The sequence below is a fragment of the Equus asinus genome, chromosome 8 (genome assembly GCF_041296235.1).
Source record: "Equus asinus isolate D_3611 breed Donkey chromosome 8, EquAss-T2T_v2, whole genome shotgun sequence".
In the NCBI taxonomy this organism is placed as follows: domain Eukaryota; kingdom Metazoa; phylum Chordata; class Mammalia; order Perissodactyla; family Equidae; genus Equus; species Equus asinus.
Genome location: NC_091797.1, coordinates 3,312,513 through 3,328,382, shown reverse-complemented (window position 1 = coordinate 3,328,382; position 15,870 = coordinate 3,312,513). Strand labels below are relative to the sequence as shown.

Sequence of the window (15,870 nt, the reverse complement as noted above, 5' to 3'; positions counted from 1 at the left end):
AGGAGGGAAAGAAGAAGAGTTCACACTGGAGAAGAAAATGCCGTGAAATTTTCTCCCTCACTTCTGTCCTGTCCTCACTTGAACTGCCCGCCCGTGCTGTCCTCAGAGGCCACCCCAGTAACAGCCACGCAGTGCGGCCTCTCAGGACTGCTCAACCCCTCATTTCTTCGCTCTGTTTTATAAACACCTATCCCACTGTCGTCAGAAGAGTTCACACAGTCCTTCCTGCTCGACTGTTTTGAATTTCTAATGCCTGTTGTATTTAAACTTACCATCCAAGTTAGATTTTGTAAAATATTTTATTCATCACTGAAGGAAAGAATGTATGACTTATTTATTGAGTATCTTAATATTCATTACCAGTCCTATAAAGATATGTTCTATATACTGATTTTAATTTATTTCCATTGAAGAGAGAACCAAAAGGGCCTATACTGAAGTCTAATAGTCTTCACTAAAATGTGAAGAAAAGATACATCTTAAACATGAAAATTGAAGTTGATTAGAACAAGCTGAAACTTCATTATATCTATAACTATATATATATATAATTATTGTTATTGCCTTCAAAATTGAACTGTTTTAGATATGACATATTTCTAATATCAAGTCTGTCTACTTTCACCTGTTTTCTTATATAAAAAGTATCTGCTGTACTTTCCTGAGCTCAGAAAAGAATAATGACTTGCAGATTATATCTGTTTCATATACTGTGTGGGGAAAAAAAATGAAGAATGGGAATTAATAGTTATAATGAGTCTAGGGAAAAGCCTGTTAACATTTTCTAAACGAAATGTGTTCTTTTAAAAAGCTTTTTAACAAATAGCATTTAAAGTATGTTAACTGTAATAAGGCCCTGGGGAACTGGCAGGAATAGGTAATAGAATATGGGATCTTGAAATTCAAATTGTGTTTAGCAAAGCCAATTGCAGTTTTAACCAGCTCATAAGTCATTAAGGAGTAAGATGCTATTCCTAATTCAGTTTTTTGGGCTTATGGCTTTGTAGTCATGACCTATGGAGTCAGAATTTGTGGTCCTTCATGCTTAGGCATAGGAATTGCTTTCTTTTAAGAAATATCAAGTTTTCTTTTCCCAGAAAAATAATTTTGTTTGTCATATTACTTAAGGTTTCTTCAGTGTGACATTTATATTTATCAATGTTGTTAGACTCTCTAATGAGTAAGGAAAGTTAATAATTTTATTGAAAGTAATTATTGAGACCTAAAAAAGTACAGTAGAATGGACCTGTATGTATACACACACATACATGCACGCAAACACACCCTCGCACGCACACACACCCCCCCACCTTTAGGATGCCATGGGTCTGATAGGTCTGAGTCTGCTGTGATGTTCCAAGGCGGGTAACATCCCTATCTTTAAAGATGAGTTAGAAGAATAAAAAAAAAAATGCATTTTAGTCATCTCGTGCTCTGTCAACTTTGCAAGCCTGAAAATGCATTTTTTTCCCCAAAGAAGAAGTCTTTATGTAGTTCCATCTCTAGTGAAAGGATGGACTGGACTCTGCTGGCCTGCAGTCTCTGCAGTCTAGTCTCGTCTTTCTTTTTCTTTCTTCCACTGAGCAACAGCTCTAATGGTCTGGGCAGGTTGAACCTGCTGTCTCTCAAGATTGAGAAAAATGCATGAGGTTTATTTGTAGTTCTCAAATTGGTGATATTTGTTAAAGCTGCCATGGGAATTCAGGCTTGTGGGTTTTGTTTTCTTTGCCATATTTGCTTGCATACTAACAGGATCAAGCTAGCAAATTAAGTTGTTTGTTTTCTGTGTATAACCTAAAAATTAATCATGAGCCATGGCCTTTGTAAATCATAGTGGAAACACAATGGAAGATGTAATGAATATGCTTGCTACCATTAGATAAGTGTGAGAGACAATGAAGAGAGAGTCTAGCATTCATCAGTGGATATTTTCATGAATATCAAAGGCTGATAACAACCTAAGGAATTAAAAATCACTTGGCAGAGCTTAAAGAAGTACGGTCTATGCATATGTAATTTTTACAAAGGGGTGTTGTATCTTTTTACTTTTTAATTACTGTTCTGCCCTGGCTTTTGTCCATTTGGAAGAAATTTCTGACGGCCAGCCTGCTTAAAGCTCTTGGTAATTTTTATGGGAGAGTCTTGAAATGCTAACTAAAGAGGCAGATTGATGGCTCTGCCAACAGCTGAAACTGAGACAGAAATTGTTCTCTAGCTACAGTTTTTTAGTTATATCCTGCATTCCTAAACTTGGGTAAGCATCTTTCTCAGTTTTTCAAGTTCCATTTATTTTTATTCATAATACATAATTGATATTCTTCAAGAATATTTTAGAGTAATTATGCTGTTGGAGCAGGGGTCAGCAAACATTTTCAGTTGAGTCAGATAGTATTTTAGGTGTGTGAGCCATAGTGGTCTCTCTCACATCTACTCAACCATGCTTTTGTTGTGTGAAAGTGACCCTAGATGATGTATCAACAAATGGGTGTGGCTCTGTTCCAATAAATTCGTATTTAAAAAAATAGGTAGCCAACCAGATTTGGCCTCAGGACTATTGGGTTGTCAACTCCTGTATGGTAAACAGAATAATGGCCCCATAGAGATGTCCTCATCCTAACCCCCAGGACCTGTGAATATGTCATGTTACATGCCAAAAGGGACTTTGCAGAGGTGATGAAGGGTAAGGATATTGAGCTCCAGGGAAATTATCCTGGATTATCTGAGTAGGTCCAATTTAATCACATGAGCATTAAAAGTGTAGAACCTTTCCTGGCTGTGGTCAGAGAGATGTAACGTGAGAAGGACTCAACCTGCCGTTGCTGACTTTGAAGATGAAGGGAGGAGGCCACAAGCCAAGGGATATGAGCAGGCTTTCAAAGCTGAAAACAACCTCCGGCTGTCAACAAGGAAGGAAGTTTGGATCTCACTCTTACCACTGCAATGAACTGAATTCTCCTGAAACCTGGAGGAGCCTGGACGTGGACTCATTCCCAGGTCATCCAGAAAGGAGCGCAGTCCTGCCACCACTTTGACCTCAGCCTTGCGAATCTCTAGAGTGGAGCCCCAGCTGAGCTCACCAGACTTCTGACTTATAGAGGCTGAGAGATAGTAAATTTGCGTTGTTCTGTGCTGCTAGGTTTGTGGTAGTTTGTTACAGCGGCAATAGAAAACTAACAGCCCTGCATTGGAGAGTTGCAAAATGAATTTTGAGATTATGAAAATAATATAAACTTATCCACGAATAGTGCCATTTAGAATCAGATACACTACAATGCTAATGGTACATTATTCGGTGAAAATCAGTCAGCAACTAGATATTACATTTTGTTCTGCTGATTATCATACCAGCACTTGGGAACCTGGTGAAAGGAATCGCCAGACAGTGAGAATGGCCAGTGTAAAGTGGTGGGGGTGGGTATTAAGGAAAATTGAGGATGCCACGAGACAGCAGTGCAGTATAAGAGTATAACTTAGCAAAACTTCCCTGCTGGTGGCTGATAGACTTGAGCAGTGCAAACACCCCTGCCAGCCCTTGTCTCTGCTACAGCCCCATTAACGTATGATTGTGACACGTTATTATATCCTCTTGAGTATGAAAAGAAAATACCTAAGCTTTATGCTGTATCTGTATGGAATCCAGTTATGGAAGTATTTGTTTGTTAAAGTTATTTGCCACTTCAACACAAAGGAAACACTTGGAGAGTTTTCACCCATTTGTTTGTTGAGAGGTGCACGAGATTTCTGTGCAGGCATTGTTGGAGATGATGTAATCATATATGGGTAAAATAAACCACCCTAAGGCATTGCCCCTCTCTGGAGGCAATGGTTTTTCTTGAAGGATACACAATTAAATAATTCCCGACAGTGGTTCTACTTTTTACTGCTTCCCATATGTCAAATAGAAAGTGTTTATCAGGAAATAATGTACATTCAGGTTAGTGATATAGCTCAGAAATTAGAGAAGCAAGCTCTTATCACATCCACAAGAGTAACGTCCTCTGGTTAATGTGGCCTAGGGAATAACACATAGCAGGAGCTGAATTAAATATGTGCCCAATTAAATAACTGCCAGAGCCTCGAGAAGAGCTGTGTAACATGAATATGACTCATCCTGATGAGACAGTATTCTGCATTTCTCACTTCAGTGCCCTTTATATCATTCTGCTTTAGCTACAGCCAACTCTATCTTTTCTGTCTCCTTGATTTGAATGGTTCTCCATGTAATGCTTTCCATAGAACCTTTGTAAATCCATTCAAAAATTCCGAGTCTCCATACTCCTATTAAGTAAGAATACAGTATTGCATTTTCAATGAGGCTCTTTAGACTTGAAGTATATGTCAGCCACCCCCTCAACAAAAATGACAGACCTAGATTTAGCTCTTTTTAACAATCTTTTAAGAATACTAAACTACAGAACCGTTCTTACCACAACCTTGAGAAGAGGTTTGGAGAACATTCAACAGACTATTTCCTGTTGTTGAGTTTCATGTTGTACCTTTTTCAACTGCACCATCCCTTGGTGATGTATTACACATTCAGGGACTATGGAGTTGTCTATATGTTAAGAACACAACCCAGAGGGGGTTCCCTCTCAGTGCTCAGCTTTCATTGTGCAGATTTGACTGTAGAAAAGTTTACGTCTACTAAGATCTTACTTCCCCCAACATGCATTCCCGAGAGTTTTTTTAATATGTCTTTTCTCAAGTAGTATTAGAATTATAAGTAAGATATAAATTAATCTTCTGCGGGTCAGGTCATTCATTTTGGAAGTGTTCTCAAGGAATTCCCAAAATCTATTTGTGCAGTTATATAATAACTATAATTAAACTTGGTGGGGGGAAAAAGGTAGTGTAAGCTTAGCAAAATCCAGGTCATTTCAATGTAATGTCTTTAGGTCTAAAATGTAGAAAATTAAAGAGAGGCAGTGTAGTGCTAGCTGAACGATCTTTCTCCCATACACATTCAAGAAGTTAATGCACAGTTCGCTAGAAGACATGACAGTAAGAAGCATCTGGGACATCTGAGTCAGAGCATTGGAAATGCTGAAATATTACGATGAAGTCACTGCCTCCTCATGTCCTCAGATGCTTTGTCTCTGTGCTTACGTTGCCTCTCAGACAAGAGAATATTTTTGTTTCAAGAAGACTCTGAAAGGTACAAGAAAGTTAAGAGGTTTCTGGATTCAGAATTTACTATGGCACGTGAGCACTAAGCATTTGAAAGTTTGAAGAAAAACGGAGTAAAGTAACCTTATTTCTGCTGCATGTGTCTTAAGCAGTGCTTCTCCAAATTTGATGTGGATAAAAATCGTGAAGAGTGGAGGGAGCAGTTATTAGAGTGCATGTCCCTGAGTTTAGCCCCAATTTCAAAATTTGTGGAGCCAAGGAATCTATACTCTTAATAAGCATCCCACTTGATTCTAAACTAGGTCCAGAGAAAACACTTTGAAAACATTGAGATAGCAAGTAGTGCAATTAAGAGAGCATGTCAATTAGATTTATTCAGAACTTAAAAATACCAAGGAGGGGCTGGCCCCATGGCCGAGTGGTTAAGTTCCCACACTCCTCTTCCGTGGCCTGGGGTCCGCTGGTTCGGATCCTGGGTGCAGACCTACAGACTGCTCATCAGGCCATGCTGTGGCGGCGTCCCACATAGAAGAACTAGAATGACCTACAACTAGGATATACAACTATGCTGGGGCTTTGGGGAGAAAAAAAAAAAGAAGAATGGCATCAGATTAGCTCAGGGCCAGTCTTCCTCATCAAAAAAGTGTGCTTTTAACAAAAAGAAGAAGAAAAACAACTCCAAGGAAAAATTAGAGAAACTTGGTCATCATTCATTTTTACTGTGACTTGACTCTTATATTTTCTGTAACCAACTTGCTTCAGATCTGCTCAAATACCATCTTATTAGTGAAGCTTTCCCAATATACAAAATTGTAATCCATCTACTTCTCAGTCTTCCCTACTCGTGATTGACTTTGCTTCATAGCACAGATTACTATTTAACATGTCATATATTTAATTGTTCATGGTTTTGTCTCTCTCCCTGCCCCTTTCATTGTGGGTAAGTCTCTGAGGCAAGGACTTCATTTTGTTCAATGCTGTATCCCCAGTGCCTCAAAGGACACCTGGAATGTATTAGGAATTCACTAAGTGATTTTTGCATGAATGAGTAAACAAATGGATGAACTTGTTTTGATCATCTTCCTGACTCTCTCTTCTCAGTTCTGTGCTTTGTGACCGTGATTTACCATAGTGAGATGTATTTAAAGTATTCCTTAGGGAAAAAAAAGACTAGGAAGAAGAAAAGGAATTCATTTATGAGTACCTTTCTAGAATCATTGAGAGCTAGAGCTAGAAAGGATGCTCAAATTCCCTGTTTTATAAATAAGAAAACAGAAAACTTTTGCAGACCAAAGCAAAGGAGAGAACCACCTGTAGAAATATATTGACAAAGCCAGTGATGTGTTCTCCTGTTAAATAGACATATTGATTGGGTTGATGTTGAAACAGAGGAGAGAAGCAAAAGAAAATAGCGAAGATTGTTAGACACCTGAAAGTGGTGTGTAGAGCATCAGTGGTAACCAGGAAATTTGGGTCATGGTACATTTTTAAAATGCTTAAAAGTGGAGGAATAGAAATATTTAACTTGAGTTCAACTATGCTGTTTTGGATGGAGTCAAGAGAGAATTTTTTTGCAAATAACGTACTTTTCAAGAATAGTATATCCTTTCAAAAAGTTTTCAAATACATGCAGTTTTAGTATTTTAAGTGTCAGTTATATTGATAGCTTTGTAAATTAATCTTCTTTAGCCCATTTGTCTCATTTACCTGACAATTTTTGTTTACTCAATTTAAGGCATTTCCTAAATCTCCTCCTGTAGGTTAGTTCACAGCTCGCCTGTTTTCCTGTAGCTCCTGTCGTTACACTTTGTTACTGCTCTCTGTTGGGCTCACCATTTCCTGCTATTGATTTCCTGTAAATTCCTCATAACAGATCTTGTAGCAGAGTACCTTTGAGAAAAGTATCTGAAAATTACAACAAATATTTTACAAGTGGTTTCTCAACAGAACCTTTTAACCAGTTTTTTTCTTCATGTTTAGAATTCATTCTTCGTGGGTTTGCTTTTCTTTCCCATCACACATTCTTCTTCTCTAGGTGACCAGTCTGTCCAGCTACTAAGACTCCTCTGATTTGTTTGTTCTGTTTATTTATCTAAACTTCAAATGTTTAAATAGCTGACCCCAGCTCGCAGGCCTGCATGTTGGTGACTGTGCTAGAATGCGTTGGGCGGGTCTCAGGATGTCTAGTGAAACACCCGATCGAGTGGTGCATTTGGAACCTGTGACAATTCTCACGTGGATGCTTTCTAAATTTTCACAAGGACAAAAAGAGAGAGAAGTAGGAGCTAAGATCTAGGAGGTGAGGGGTAAAGAAGGTAGAGGATGAATCTGAGGGTTGACAGAGGTGTGGATAAGCATGGAAGAAGCATTTCTCGTCTTCACACTTTTGTCTGAAAGCGGTAATCATTTTCTTTAGAGGAGTAAATAGGAAAGGTATATCCCAACAATTAAGTTCATATTATATTTCTTTTCTAATATTATTTTCTTTTGTTGTAACTGTTATGGCCTCTGATTATGAAATAGTGATCATATGATCAGTATCCTGTATTGGTTTATATAGAGACTTAACTTACTCCAACTCATACATTACTAAAAGAAGTGAACTAGATTTAGAGGGTCTGTGGTCTGTGGTTCTTCACCTACAGTTAGTTTCTAAATATATACTCCCATCCCCTTCAATGTGATATTCCAAGGATAACATTTTCTATAAAGTGTTCTGCGCTCTTTTGAACAAGTCTATAGATAAATATAGTATAACTTTATGATACGGCCTTGTAGCTGTGCTGAGGATTTCTTAGGAAATCACAAGCTGTATGAAAATTTCAGGTAAAACCAGATAGGGTATCATAGGACGATGGAAGAAACCAATTTGAAATACCGCTCCCCTCCCCATCCCTTGAACATCCAGATCAGTGCCTCCCGGAAGAATCAGATAAGCACCCACTTCTTCCATGACACTTGCTCTAACATAGGCCATGAGGCTCTGTCCCTCATTTGTCCCTTACACTGTAAATTAGGACTAGTGACATTTATATGAGCATGTCTTTTTATTGTTATGGCAACATTCCATCTGTGTGTTCCTCATCAACTTCTGTAAGACTATAGCCTTTTTCAGGGAAAGGAGTGTTTTTATGCACTAAGAGCATAGTTTATGGGTATAAGCATTTGATAAGAAGTAGATCACCTTGGATATGTATATGATCTTTGAGGGATTTGGGAGAAGAGCAATGGTGCTAAAATGTTGGAGTTAGTCAAATATCCCTGTTAAAATGAATAGTAACTAAAATTGGGGTGAATTTCACACATTTTAGAATAGTGAGCTCAGTTTTTATTTCTAGTGAAATTCTAGAATGGATCCAGCAAACAGCACTTAGAAAGGCAACATTTCACGAAAAGCCTCCTAGACTTTTAAAGTTGTTGCTTTGCCATATACTCCCAGGGACTGTCCATTTGTAGACAAGACTGAGGGCTGAGGGCTGTTCATAGCTGGCTGTCACTGAGGGGACATGTCCACCTGCGAGAAGGAGCCAGGAGCCTGTATCAAGGACTGTAACTTTTCCCTGCCTTGGTCTATTCATCATTTTTATTAATGACTTGGTTGGATGACGATCTAGACATCATGTTTGTTTCTTAATCCTGTAACGATGCAAAACTTGGAAGCAATAGTGAATATGTGAGATGTCAAAATCAGATTCAAAAAGCCCCTGAGAGACTTCAGTGTATAAGTAACACCTGTGAAGCTCAGGGAGAGACTACCAACATATCTGGCACAGTCTTAGCTTGCGATATTGGGAATATGGCACCTAGATTGGAGAGACAATAGTATCACCTTGTTCTGTACAGGTAGGACACAAGTGGATGGTCTCCCTAAACAAACACACTTCAGCAGTGTGTGCTTCAGGAAATGAGGGACGTGGAAGATGAGAGAACTTGAAACCACCAGAGTATGTTTAACAGAGTAGAGAAGACTCTTCAGGGGTCTGAGGGGATCTGTAGATGTCTAATGATGTTGCATAAAGGAAGAATTGCTTGATTAGTTTCAAAGGGCAGAATATGGACAGGCAGACAGAGAGAAAAAAACCTTTCAACAATTAGAACGCTTCAGAAAAGAAAGTATTTCCCTGGATGATCCAGTGTGGAGAGCTCGTTGTGTCATCCTGAAGGACATGGTGGCTATCAATACATATTTATTGAACTGAATAAAAATTTAGCACTTTTTTTCTCATAGTTTCATTAGACATGATCTATGCAAATATAATATTTTGATTAAGAAGAAATTGTGAGTCAACAAACTCTCTGGAAATGGACAATTAATGCAACCATCTCTTGCCTCTAGGAAGCTGACCAACTAGAGGCTGAAGAGAAACTGGCAGTGGTGGTGGCTGTACATGTGCATAATACAGAGTGTGTCACTGTGATTTAAAAATTGTAAATACTTTAGCCTTCTTAAAGGACATAATCCATCAATTAATATTTTAGAGGAAAAAATGAAATAGAAATCATCAAAATTCCAACCTTGTGGTATATGAGAGCTTCACTTTCAATTTTCCAAAAAACTAAATATAGGTTATGATATGTGGAATAAATGTATTGTTTTCATGAATAGAATTTCATAAAATGGGTCACCAAATCTATGAGAAAGGGCATGCAAATTTCTTATGTAAAAAAATAGAGGTGGAATCTTTAAAGTATTTTACTGCAAGATATGAAGTCTGCCATTCTGTTTGCATTTCTCATAATCCTTAAATATTTTATGTATGTACTCAAGATACATTTATTCTTTTTCTGCTTATTTTTAGGGCACTTTGAATCCCTATTGTGTGTTATGGGATGACTCAAAAACGTAAGTGACAGATGTTTTCTTACATTACTTTGGACTAAATATTCAAAGCACATTAAGTGATTTCAGCTGCCTGCTAGTCAACAGGAATAAGATAAGTTAGTGAGATATGAGTTAGACAGAGAGAAATTCTCCTTTTTGCATCTGCAAGACAGCATGATGAATGTGTTTGTGTGTGGTGATGCCATCAGGTTATGTCCCAAGATAGGACTGCGTTGCCTAATGTGAAAGGCACACTGTGATGCAAATTCTATGAGGCTTTTTTAAAAGCTCTAATATCTTAAAATTATGGAAGCTCGAATGCTGTTTCAATATTTTGCCCTAGCAATTCAGCTTAGCATTGCAGAGTGAAATAGCAATCTCTATGGTCATTTAGCCGATACATTACTTGCATGACCTTGAATCTGTTATCAGAGTAATGCAATATTTATATGGCCCTTTCAAATTGTTTTGTTCTAAAAACATTGAGTGACATTTGATTTTCTTCTTCATATATTTTATGAATTCATGAAGACAAAAGAAAATAATTGCAATGAATTACGAGTAATTCTTCCATGTATTCCTTTGTAAGTAATTGCAAATATCTGGTCAAAATCATCTTAATCTCATTGATGATTCTATGAGATTTGAAGGTCTCAAAGAGCAGAAAAATCCATGATTAAGTCTTAATTAGACTCCTTACTACACTTGAAATACTTATGTAGGTTTATTTCAGTGTAGTAGCCTGATTATGCAATCTTGTTTTGTTATCTTTTGTATGGAGGAGAGTTAAATATCAATCAATTCTAAAAGCTAATACCACCATGTGTATACCAGCAGACAGGGCACCATTTTGTTGGGTTCTGTGTATTCTAAGATTTTCCCCAGTGTTCTTCCCACTAAATCTGATCTACATCTAAGGTTTTATGATGTTATTTGTCTCTCATCTGTAGTTATCGGAGCATCTAGAAGGGAGATGTTCTTAGAATTTCTACTGGCAATGTGCTCATTCCTAGAATACTGATACAATTTAACTACAAGTATCTCCATGGGTGAGAAATCAGTGATATTTTTTGCTAGAGATTCTGATATTCTAGGGATCCTCTTTTCCTAGGAACTTTAGTGCCGTAAGGAGAATCCCAACTTGCCTGGTGATAACATGAGCTGCATGTCCTCACTGATGTCATCATTTTCTTTTTCTTTTTGAAAACCTATAGAGAAATCCATGGTAGTAAAATTTTTGCAAGCTTTCCTCTCTACCAATAGCCAGAGAAGACTTTGATAGTATATTTTAAGGAATTGCTTAGTATGTTGTAGAGCCGAGGGAAGATTAAAATGCTATAAAAATCTAATTGAATGTTGTGTACTCAAGAAAAATATGCCATCTTAAACTCCTAATTATAAACACTTGCATATCTCCATCAATAACACCAACTTTGATTTAGTTTTATTATCTCTTTAGTGGATAGGGTGTGCTTCTACGTTGATCCAAGCAGGAGAAAGTGTTCGTTATTCCTAAAGACTTCTAAGACTGTTGAAGGGATGCTACAGAAGAAACAGCAGTTCCCTGTGCTGTGCAGCTCTTGGTTTCCTCTCACAGACAGCGTGAGGCGTTCAGTTTAATTTATAAAGCAATTGGTGTCTGAGGGCAGCAGCGTTAACCTTAGGAATCAATCACGTTCTGCTTTCTCTAACATCTGCTGGGACATGACTCTTATCCATCACAAAGAACAGGACTTAGCTTTACAAAATTCAACTTTTAAGTTGTCCTTGAAGAAAGCTATTCAGCGAGAGGAGGTATGTTTAGCTGCCTTTCAAAGCAGATTATCTCAAGAGATCAGTGTAGTTCGTGCTTCCTTGATGTACCTGAAAAGGGATCAAAAAGCTTTCCACTGTGACAGAACTTCTGTCCCATCACACCTTTTACCAGACTGTTTCATCATTAAATTGTTTTTCTGGGTGAGTTTTAAACAATGAAGGTTAGGACAACTTTATTTCCTTTTTTCACATCTGTTCTTCAATTTTAATCAAATTCGTCTACACAATAGCTTTATTGATGCAATGATTTTCACTTTGAGTTTGTCTTCCAAGTATAGTTAATAGTGAAGAGATATGCCTACTTCTTTTTATACAGAAAAGAGTCGACTTAAATGATGTTTTCAAGATTGCACTAATAAAGTTGAAATTACAATTTGTCTTTTAATTTTGGTTTATCAAATTGCCTTCCTTTTTAATTTTTTAAATTAATTTTCAATTACAAAAAGAATGCATGAGTGTCTTTTCCTTGTAAAACTTTAAAACATAACTGGTAAGGCCCCAGTGATCATCACCTCCTTGAGAGCCCACACCCATCCATCTCCCCAAGATCACTCCTATTTATAACATCAGGCATCCATTTATGCACTGACACATGTATGCAGCCATAGACGTTAACGCTATTTTTACGTAAATATTATCAAACTGTATGTAACACTTGGCAATCTCAATTTTTAATTTAACAATGTCTTGGAAATTTTACTACATGTATTTAATTCGTTGTCCCTGCTGCTCTCTATAGATACATCCTAATTGATCTGGTGTTCCCTATTTTGATGGCCATTAAGGTGATTTTCAATTTATTAGATTCCATAAACTGTGCCTCTGTGTACCTCGTTGTACATCCCTCCTTGAGGGCTCTGACCACCAGATCCGCAGTGTGAGCCTTTATATTCTATCTTTATATTAGACGATTTTGTATTCTTCACAGCATGCATTCCTACTTTCGTATTTATTTTTATTTGCTGATTGTCTTCTCCCTCACTAGAAAGTAGGCACCATAAGAGAGATTCTCGGTCTTTCTTATTTGCCACTGCACCCTCAGTGATGAGGACACTTGCACATACCATGCATTCAACGAATATTTATTGGTTGGTTTTGCACAAGAATTAATGTTTGAGTATTTCTCAGTTATCCTTTCTACATAAGAATTATTTCCACTTAACGTTTCATTTTATTTGTGACTTACATATTTCTAGCAATTATTAGACCTAACATTTGGAGTTTGAAGGGAGAAGGCTTCAGCTGGTTACTGTACTAAGGTCCATGATAAAAAAAAAATAATTTTATTTCTAAGGGCAATCTGTTATCCTGATAATCTGAAACAAAGATATTTTATTTTAACCTGATTAGACACAACAATTTTAGACAGTTTTAAAACATTTTTATCTTGCCTTGGCTAACTAATTAACAGGATGCAGCAAATGCTTCGTTACAGATGGCCCATCAAATAAATTGAAAGTACTTCGCTCACTTCAGAAATAGGTTTATTTTAGTTAGGAGAAGTATTTCTTTTAATTTTTCTTTTAACAGAGCTTGCAAAGTTATCATTTGGGCGACTGATAATTTGCACATTCTTGGGCTACACTAAATTTATATTTTGAGTATTGGATTGTGTGTGGTGACTCCATTCCCTGGAAAATCCATAATCCTTCCTTTCGGTTAACCTGTGGTCTTTCTCTGTGGGTCGGAGCAGCACCGTCTGATGCTGTCAGTTCTGTGTAGATTCATAGTTGTTTTCAGAAAGTGTTTCAGAGTTTTAATTGCATAAATTTTAATTGTAACTTCTTAACTATTGCTAAATAGTTTTATCAATCCATGTGTAATTTATTTTCCTACCTTGTAGTTGAAAACAAAAACGTTTAGTGACTGGACTTTCCATTTCTCTACGTTTCAAATTGATTTATTTGAGCTGGGAGTAATAGTCATGTCTTGGCCGAGACTGACACTGGCTTGTTTTATCTCCAAGTTGAGTAATTGAATTGAGGTGATTCCTCTCCTTTGCTTCTGTTATCCTTTTTTCTTCATACTCAGAACATCTTCCTCCTTTTGGAAGTCACCGTTTCCTAGCAAATATAGAGCTAATGCTCCAGCCTCATCCCATCACTCCAGAGGGGTTGTCATCATTTTCTTTGCTCTTCAGGTGACTGACGTACCTATGCCATTAGGGAGACATAACTTTCTACCTTTAGGACCATACACTTTAAGGAAGATCTGTTAGCTCTTAGAAGCTCGAAGCAACAGTAGAAAGCATTGCTATGATTGGATAACCAACCTTTCCCCTCCAAGTGGTAACCAAATGATAAAGCTCTTTTATAAGATTCTGTTCGAACTGTGCTAGACTCGAGGAAAACTGATATGGAAAAACCTTAATATTCTTATGCTTATGATAAAGGAGGAAAAAGACAAGGAAGAGCTCTTGTTGGAGACAATTTATACAGTGGTTGAGAAAAAAAATAGACCAAGAACAGCTATGTAAACAGTAATATGATGGTCAGATTGTTTTAGGGGAAGCTGGAAGCATCCTTTCTGAGCCTGCAGTTACCTAACTGAAGACTTTTCTGGAGCAGTAATGAAAAGAGAAAGTCTGTATTCAAAGTATGCATTATAATTACAGCCATGATTCCAGAAGATCACTATTTCTAGAATTATTTGGTGATTCAATTAACCAGAGACAGGATTTTACAACTATTTAACTTCAAGAAGTGTTATTACTCCTATTGCATAGATTGGTCTGTTTAAAACATGTTAAAGTGTAACTGAATACATCATGGCAGTCAATACTTTGTAAATAAATTATATGATTATATGACAAACATATGACATTCAGTCTTCCAGATTAACGTTGTTATGTGCGACCTCTAATATGTCCGATATATATTCTAGACGTCAACGTGTTCAATTTTACCTGGTAGCCTCTAAGGTCGTGGTTGCTTTTCTGTAGTTAGAGTGGTAAGAAATAACTATTCCCTACTGGCACTTGATGTAACTCAGCCTCAGTGGGTGTACTCAGAGCCCATATGGATCCACCTGCAAAGGCAGTTAAATTAAATTTTTTGAGTCTGCATCTATGATGTCAGGATTCCATGGACCTCCCCATTACCCATTCAGGGTCAGTGATCACTTCTCCTATAATAGAAAATTATATGATGCTTTTTTCCCCTTGATTATAGTCATACTAACAGAAATGAAAATATTAGACCTTTACTTTACCAAAACACTAGCCCTTGTAAATTAAAATTTACCCAATCTATGAAAAATTAAATATTGTATCATGGTCAAAAATAATCATGCTCAAATTCAAAATATTGGTTTTCAGGTTTATTGTTGAGAAAATTTTTGCTTCTGTTTCCAAAAGAAACGTACTCTCTTAAAGTACTGCAAAAAGCAATAGAAAAACCTTAGTTTTCTGAGAAAATAGTACCAGAATTAAAGACTCATTAGTAGGGAACTAGATGGAGCTTTCTTTACTTTTGCTTTTCTGCCTTGGACTTTTTCTGACATCTACAATTATGTGTGTTCTCATAAATCCAGTATAGTTCAAAATGACCTTATTTCAGCTTTCTTCAGGGAAATTTTTCTTTTTATCCTTTAAAATGGTTTAAATTTCCTTTGCAATGTTTTAAATTACATCATAGATTTTATGATATTAAATCTAGTTTCCTGAAGGTGTATTTTTGGATTTGTTAGTGTATAAACTATTCCTTTTTAACTGATAAAGTTTGTGTAAGTGCCTCTAATGTTATTAACAACCCATTACGTCCATTAGCATGAGTTCTAAAATTCAACAAAACGTTGCGTTATGCCTTCAATGTGTATTCTGAGGGCTAACATTGGGAGTAAAATGGCACCGCATATTTTTATTGTAACCCACACTTAGATCCTCCAGAATGGGGGTTAACACACGGTACTCTACAGCCTGTGGGGCAAATCCAGACAAATACTTGTTCTTATAAATAAAGTTTTATTGGAACATAATTACACCTATTTGTTTACATATGGGTTATGGCTACTTTTGTCCTATGACTGTAGCATTCAGTTGTTGCAAAAGAAGCCATATGGCCCGCAAATCCTAAAATATTTACTATGTAGTCCTTTACAGAAAAAAT

The 15,870-nt window shown here is 36.9% G+C and overlaps 1 protein-coding gene across 5 annotated transcripts in view; it reads left to right on the top strand.

Moving 5' to 3' along the window:
• ADGRB3 (adhesion G protein-coupled receptor B3) overlaps positions 1 to 15,870 on the top strand; it is a 645,087-nt gene that overhangs the window by 374,688 nt on the left and 254,529 nt on the right. For all 5 annotated transcript variants that reach the window (XM_070514627.1, XM_070514626.1, XM_070514625.1 and 2 more), the window contains one exon: positions 9,927 to 9,970. In XM_070514627.1, the coding sequence (XP_070370728.1) occupies positions 9,927 to 9,970 (44 nt within the window). The remainder of the gene's footprint in view (positions 1 to 9,926; positions 9,971 to 15,870) is intronic.